At 36.6% G+C, this 8,709-nt stretch overlaps 1 protein-coding gene across 1 annotated transcript in view; it reads right to left on the reverse strand.

The window, feature by feature from the left end:
- The window catches only part of LOC137631774 (cystinosin-like), a 36,204-nt gene extending 30,991 nt beyond the window's left edge, over positions 1-5,213 (reverse strand). The window contains exon 1 of the mRNA XM_068363729.1: positions 4,914-5,213. Coding sequence (XP_068219830.1) covers positions 4,914-4,977 — 64 coding nt within the window. The 5' untranslated portion in view covers positions 4,978-5,213. The remainder of the gene's footprint in view (positions 1-4,913) is intronic.
- Positions 5,214-8,709: the final 3,496 nt, after the last annotated feature.

Below are 8,709 nucleotides of genomic sequence, written 5' to 3' on the forward strand. Positions count from 1 at the left end.
AAACAGATTTTTCATATACAGACATTAAAAGAGACTTGTGCAACATGTATGACGAAATAATTGAATGACGGTGCCAGCGATTAATTTCTAGATTAGGAATAAGAAATTTAATAGACCGTAAGTTCCTGTCCAACAAATTAAAATGAGAGTCAGCAGCTTAAGATCAGACAGAACAATATTCGAAACAAGGAAGAATGAAAGAATTAAAACACTTCTTCAGAATAGATTGATCACCGAAAATCTTAAATGACTTTCTCAATAAGCCATTTTCTTTTTGTGCCATTTAAGAAGACGCAGACCTAATGTGTTTCTAAAAAGTAAATCATTATAATTATTATTATTATTACTATTATTATTATTTTTATTATTTTCTTTATTCGTCGTCGGCGCCCACTCGTGTCCGAGTATTGGGTTCTGTCGTTAGCCATCAGCCTCCTATCTGTGGGGTGGGTGCTTATGCCTGATGTGGCTGTTAAGTCCTAGTCTGTGGTGGAAGAGTCGCGGACAGTGTTCGCAAGGGAGGGTAGGTGGTGGGCGGGGCTGTTCTAATCGCTCTCTCCTTCTTCTCCTCCTAGCCTCCTCATTTTGTCTCCTTCTCTCCTCGAAGTCCACGGTGCCATGGTGTACTGTACTCCTCCAGGTTTTCCTGTCCCTGGCTGTTTCTTCCCATGAGGAAGGATCGATGTCAGTTAGAGCCAGGGTGCGCTTTAGTTGATCTTTATAGCGCATTTTCGGAGCTCCTCGTGGTCTGGTGCCCTGGGTCAGTTCTCCGTAGAATATTTTCTTTGGGAGCCTAGATGGATCCATCCTATGCACGTGTCCTATCCAGCGGAGGCAGTGGTGGATGATGGTGGCCTCCACGCTGGTCAGCGAGGCACATTCTAAGACTTCAATGTTGGTGGTGTGGCTCTCCCAGGGGATTTTCAAGATCTGCCTCAGTTTCATTTGTTGGAAGCGTTCTAGGTTTTTAATATCGTTTTTATATAGCGTCCATGTTTCACATGCATACAGGAGCGTGGAGAGGACTACTGCCCTAAACACCATTATTTTGGTGGTCATTGTCAGTGCGTGGTTGTTAAATACGCGGCAGTTGAGTCGGCCAAAGGCGGAGTGGGCTGCCCTGATCCTGTTCTCCACGTCCTTTTTGCTTGTGGGAGTTGATGTTAGGATGCTCCCTAGGTAGGAGAACTGGTCCACCTGTTCTAACGGTTGGTCATTCACTGTGGTATTGAAGTTGGGGAGCATCAGTCCTGGTGGATGTTGGACGAGGGTCTTGGTTTTGTCTGAGTTGACTTGCATCCCAAAACGTTCGTAGGCAGAGTTGTATGCATCAGCTAACGACTGCAGGTCCTCTGCCGTCTGACCTGGGGTGGCATTGTCGTCAGCATACTGCAGTTCTCGCACTGCACACAAGGTGGTCTTGGTTCTGGCGCGGAGTCTAGCGAGGTTGAAAGCGCCTCCATCCATGCGGAAACGTAGGTCGACTGAGGGTGTGTCTGGGGGAATCTCGTTGAGCATTGCTGCGGTGTATAGCGAGAAACACGTCGGGGCCAGAACACAGCCCTGCTTCAGGCCGCCGTTGATGGGGAATGGGTCTGAAAGAGAGTTCTGGTGGCAGACTCTCCCAACCATTCCGTCATGGAGGGCACGCACCAGCTTGACAAAATCGGGTGGGCAGCCATATCTTTTGAGGACAGCCCACATGGCAGGTCGAGGTACTTTGTCGAAGGCCTTTTTTCAAATCCCAGAAGATGAACATTATGGGCTGTTGTTGTTCGAGGCTCTTCTCTTGTAGTTGTCGCGCACAGAAGATCATGTCTATGGTCCCGCGGGAAGGTCGAAAGCCGCACTGGGACTCTGGCAGGACGTCTTCTGCGAGAATAAGGAGGCGGTCAAGGAGAATCCGAGCGAAAATCTTACTCGCGATACTTAGTAGTGATATTCCCCGGTAGTTGTTACAGTTCTCCCTGTCTCCCTTCTTGAAGATGGTAGTGATGTTTGCATCGCGGAAGTCACTAGGGGGGGTCTTGGTCTCCCATATTTTCAGTATAAGGAGCATCAAACGGTTCCTCAAGCCGGGGCCACCGTGAGTGAGGAGCTCCAACGGGATGTTGTCTGGCCCTGGGGCTTTGCCGGGCTTCATGCGCTGCAGGGCCTTGTTGAAGTCATGGATGGAGGGTGGTAGTGCCATCCAGTGACGGACGGGATGCTGCGGGGTCATTCGCAGGAGATCGTCTGGGGTGTCTGCTTGGTCATTGAGGAGGTTCTCAAAGTGAGACCTCCACCTGGCCAGGATGCCCTCGCTGTCGGTGATGGTCGTGGCCCCATCCGCGTCCTTCAGGCTGCCCACTGATGACCGTGTGGGACCGAATATTTCCTTTGTTGCTGCATAGAATCTGCGCAGGTCACGTTGGTCAGCGAAACTCTGTATTTCTGCAGCTTTTCTTTGCCACCAGATGTTCTGGGCTTCACGGATACCTCTCTGGCAACCAGCTTCAGCCACCTTGTGAGCACATTTGTTAGCTGCTGTTGGTTGGTTTTCCAAAGTCAGGCGTGCTTGTCGTTTGGTTTCAATGAGAAGAGAGATGGTAGCATCATTCTCATCAAACCAATCCTGCCGTTTCTTGGTGGTGTAGCCTAGTGTTTCCTCCGCGGCACGGGCCATGGCGTTTCTGAGGGTGGTCCAGTGGTGCTCGACAGTGGCCTGACCCACAGGGTCTGCGAGGTATTGTTCGCAGGCCTCTAATATATATATATATATATATATATATATATATATATATATATATATATATATATATATATGTATATACACATAAGTATATGCACACACATATAATTATATATATATATATATATATATATATATATATATATATATATATATATATATATATATATATATATATATGTATATACACATAAGTATATGCACACACATATAATTATATATATATATATATATATATATATATATATATATATACACTATATATATATACACTATATATATATATATATATATATATATATATATATATATATATATATATATATATATATATATATATATATATATAGATGTGTATTTTTTATGTTTGATATGTTTTATATATGTAATTTCTCACATATATATGTATACATACTGTACATAAATAACCTACTTAAACACTTACACATACATACATATACTTATAAGTTCTCAACACGCGTCTGGTGTCATTATAAAAAAACGAAAAAAGTCAGACACTGAAATAATATAAAAACACGAACATACAATTAATCCCATACATATTTCTAAAGTGGAAAATTGAATATATCAAGAATTAAATCAATATCAAGAAATAGAAAAGATAAGAAAATCTATAATACTAATAATTCATTAATGCAGGGAATCATGTTTAGGCTGCATCTGAATTTCTAGGCAATTATATGTTGATTTCAAGTTTATTAACTGTTATTCGGCAAATTATTTCGTAATGCTCGCGTACTGCGGAATGGAGAGAAAGAGAGAAAATTACAAATGAAAATGGAAAACTATTAAAAGGATATAGTTGCTCAATTGACCATTTTGCTGATTTGCTGTGGTAGAAGATTTTGTGTTGATAATCAGCAAGATACGGAATATAATAAGAAAATTATTTCAAACTAATATTTTAAAGAAACTTTTCTATGGGTTTGAGATCCAATGACAGAGCCAGTTCGTTACGAAACGGTCTTTGTGGTTTAATCAAAAAATATGTATGTATGCATATAAATATAAATGTTCAGTATATATGTATGTGTAGTCTCTCTCTCTCTCTCTCTCTCTCTCTCTCTCTCTCTCTCTCTCTCTCTCTCTCTCTCTCTCTCTATATATATATATATATATATATATATATATATATATATATACACACACATATATATATATATATATATATATATATATATATATAGAGAGAGAGAGAGAGAGAGAGAGAGAGAGAGAGAGAGAGAGAGAGAGAGAGAGAGAGAGCCTACACATACACAAATACATATATACATTGTGTGCGTGTATGTTCATATATGCTATGTGTATATATTATTTATGTATGTATGTATAGCTTAGAGGGATTTATAGGTTCTCAAGTCTAAAAACGAAATAAAAAGCAAGTACCCTCTCTTGAAATGATATGAAATTATCTTTCGCATGACTTCTTTTTAATCTTCCTAAATCATCATAAGACCAAAGGCCCACCCGAAAACAGTTGGGTCGCTTGTCAAATGATAAGGAAAGGGCTATTTTTTGGACAATGACTCGTACGGTTTGATTTTAATCCTAGTGATTTTTAAAGCTGCAAGCACAGTTACTTTGGTATTATCAGATCAGAAAACTTTTGTGGAATTAAAATTCAGTCATTTATAATGAAAATAAAATTAGTTCTCTCATCTCCCCTTTATAATAAAGAGCAAGTGCCTTATATATATATATATATATATATATATATATATATATATATATATATATATATATATATATATATATATATATATATATATTTCCTGTCACGCCGACGGGCAACTATTCGGAAAACAATGTCCCATAAATTGACCAAACTAGTGTGTTGTAGAGGAGGGGTAATAAACGTTAAATGTACTGTGTGTGTGTGTGCTTGTGTGTGTATGTGTGTGTGCATTTCTATCTAAATATCTAACTATAACTTTTTACTTTTTGCGAACGCTATCATTCGTAAAACCAAAGACAGGACAATCTGGCGACGCTTTCAACCCTTAACTTTTTTTTCTGGTTTATTTTGTCGTAAAATCAAGTATTGATTTTCTTAACTCTCAGAATTACATGATACATATGATTTTCATAATGAGCTAGAAATCTGAATGAGGTCCAATGCATCTTTCACTTCTAGCTACACTAAAATGATATGAGAGCTTACCTGTATCTCTGGCAAAGATCGTCACTGCTATTATGGAACTCAAAAAAATTAAACCACGCATCATTATTTGATTAATTGTTCAAGCTTGGCACTTAAAATTTTAAGAATTAATCAAACATATCTTGGGAACTTCACTGAAAAAATTGTACGAGAACTGTATTACGCTGAATAGCTTTTCTCAATAATTCCAGAACTGATTTTCTTGGTAAAAAAAATGTCGCGTTGTGAAATTTAGTCAGAGCAAATAAGTTGATGGGATCTCAGAGATGCGTGAGTACTAACTAACAGTTCCTTACCACGGAACGAACTAACAGAAGTCTCTCTCTCTCTCTCTCTCTCTCTCTCTCTCTCTCTCTCTCTCTCTCTCTCTCTCTCAGGAAAAGCTGATTTTAATCTGTAATATTGATAATGATTGTGATAGCCAGTGACTCATCCATCACAGAACGAATGTCCAATCTCGTGAGTTTTAAAGATTAGCCATTTGATTTCTTTAAATGAAATTGAGCCCTGATATAGGAAATATATTTCAACTTTTTAGTAATGTAATTCCATCCCAAGGTCCTGTATTTCAAAATTGGGGGAACTGTGACCTTATTTGAATGGCATTACTTAAAACCCAAGTTTTTCATCTTGATATACTTTAGAACCAAGAATTCTGAGTCTAGCACTGTCCTCTTGAAAAAGAAATGGATTAAATTATCAAACAAGACTGTAATTCAATCTATCAAGTCGACGCAATAGTCAAAATTGAATTGTAATAATCTCCACCATTAGACTTCCTTACTTCTCGCCAGAATTCTGTAAAACAATATAATTGAAAAGTATTTTTTTAAGGCTATTACCGAATTAGATCACTACAATAGGCTATTACACAACTTTGTCTCAGGGGTCATGATTGGGCGATTATGGTGCAATTTTCTGTGAAATTCCAACTTTAATGTCTACACAAATTACTGTATGAGATAGAGCTAGTGATTTCTGTCTTCTTTTCTGGTAACACATTAATTATAATTATTATTACTATTAATAATGATAAAAGTGTACACAACCCGTCACAAATGACGGCTAAATAACTTTTTTTTAGGTAGCTATGCACACAGATTCAGACCTTCACACCCTCTCCGAATGTACATTTCTGGTTACCCTTTTCACCATGGTATGACTACTCCTCCTCCTACCCGAGGGACGGGGCGAGACCTAATATACTCATTTTTTTTTTTTAATGAGACGCATTTGCACCGACTCGCAGCGATGCCCTTTTAGCTCGGAAAAGTTTCCTGCTATCTGATTGGTTAGAATTATCTTGTCCAACCAATCAGCGATCAGGAAACTTTTCCGAACTAAAAGGGCACCCTTGCGAGTCGATGCAAATCTGCCTCGCTAACAAAAAGAATTGATTATAGCTACACACTTGGCAATGTCGCTGAGCGTGACTGGAAATCTCTCTCTCTCTCTCTCTGAATATATATATATATATATATATGTATATATATATACACACACACACACACACATATATATATATATATACATATATATATATCTATATATATATATATCTATATATATATATCTATATATATATCTATATATCTATCTATATATATCTATATATCTATCTATCTATATATATATATATATATATATATATATATATATATATATATATATATATATATATATATATATATATATATATATATAGACAGTCACTTGCTGTTTATCATATATGGAAGATTATTATTATTAATAGCCTACTATTAGTATCGAATGAGACGCTGCAGACCTTGTATCACATATACTGTGTAATAGGTGCAGTACTCTGTAAAATTGATGTTCAGTAATATTACCACATGATATTGATAGCTGTCAGCTGCATCTCATTAGTGGCCAGAGCCAAACCCAGCGATCAAAACAGAAGTCACTCATCTATATAAACCGTTTCAAGCCGGGACAATAAGCGAATTTCATCTGCTCTTAGTAACTAGAGTATTTTAACAATAATAAATGATGCATCGTCTAGCTACATAATATTTGCCATCTACGTATTGCATTAGCAAACCCTGCATTTAGAAAATATGCTTTTCATAGCATTAAAACTTTAGTTGAAATGAATGCTTAATCTAGCATAGTACCTCCTTTGGTGCATGAATAAAAGAAAACGAGGGGAAAAACACATCATACTTATAAAAATTGAATTTCGTGAGTCATGCAAATTAAATGACACTAAGCCTTACTTCATAACAAATGTCACAAAATGGTAACACTAGGCCTAATAAAACTAGGTACGTCACAATAAATGAATGACAGTTTGAATAAAGCAAATGATAAGAATTAATAACAGAAGCATAATGATATAAAAAGACTATAGATCACGTCACAAAAATAAGTAGGTTACGGTAGTACTAAGCCTAGTTACATAAGGTATGTTTAAACTTATTCATTTATTCCAAGTAGAAATAGTCATTTAACAAACTTCTTACAAAGTCTTATGAAATCTATGGAATATCTTTCCATAACTATATTTTCTATTGGTGGCCAAATTCCTGGAATTCAACAACCATCTCCAGAATTACCAGTTAACTTTTTTTTTTTTTTTTTTTTTTTTAAGAGATCTGAACAATGTGGTAATTAACATATCTGGCAAATATATAGTATCCTTTGAATCTTTATTCCTAAGGAATAGATAATATAAAATATTTGAAGCTCCATCTTTAGGTATGGGAGAGTCACAGGTGTTAGTGAAAAATATCGTGTGAATATATATGCAGTATATATATATATATATATATATATATATATATATATATATATATATATATATATATATATATATATATATATATATATAGCATATAACCCTAGTTGGAAAAGCAAGATGCTGTAAGCCCATGAGCTTCAAGAGGGAAAATAGCCCAGTGAGGAAAAAAACAAGGAAATAAATAAACTACGAGAAGAATAAACAATGAAAATAAAACATTTCAAGAACAATAACAGCATTAGATTGGATCCTTCACATATAAACTATAAAAACTAAAAGAAACAAGAGGAAGAGAAACAAGACAGAACAGCGTGCCCGAGTGTAACCCCAAGCAAGAGAACTCTAATCCAAGACAGTGGAAGGCTATAGTACAGAGGTTATGGCGCTACCCAAGACCAGAGCACAATGGTTTGATTTTGTAGAGTCCCTCTCCTAGAAGAGCTGCTTACCATAGCTAAAGAGTCTCTTCCCTTACCAAGAGGAAAGTAGCCACTGAACAATTACAGTGCAATAGTTAACCTCTTGAGCGAAAAACTGTTTGGCAATCTCAATGTTGTCAGGTGTATGAGGACAGAGGAGAATATGTAAAAACTATGGCCAGACTATTCGGTGTATGCGTAGGAAAACGGAAAATGAGACGTAACCAGAGAAGGACCCAATGTAGTATTGTTTGGCCAGTCAAAGGAGCCGCAACTCCCTAGCGGTAGTATCTCAATGGGTGGCTGGTGCCCTGCCTGCCCAACCTACATAGCTATACACACACACACACACACACACACACACACATATATATATATATATATATATATATATATATATATATATATATATATATATATATATATATATATATATATATATATATATATATGTACAGAGAGAGAGAGAGAGAGAGAGAGAGAGAGAGAGAGAGAGAGAGAGAGAGAGAGAGAGAGAGAGAGAGAGAGAGAGAGAGGCATAAATATGTAAATGTGTGTGTACACACACACACATATATACAGTATATATATATATATATATATATATATATATATA

Source organism: Palaemon carinicauda, chromosome 40, assembly GCF_036898095.1.
Source record: "Palaemon carinicauda isolate YSFRI2023 chromosome 40, ASM3689809v2, whole genome shotgun sequence".
NCBI lineage: Eukaryota > Metazoa > Arthropoda > Malacostraca > Decapoda > Palaemonidae > Palaemon > Palaemon carinicauda.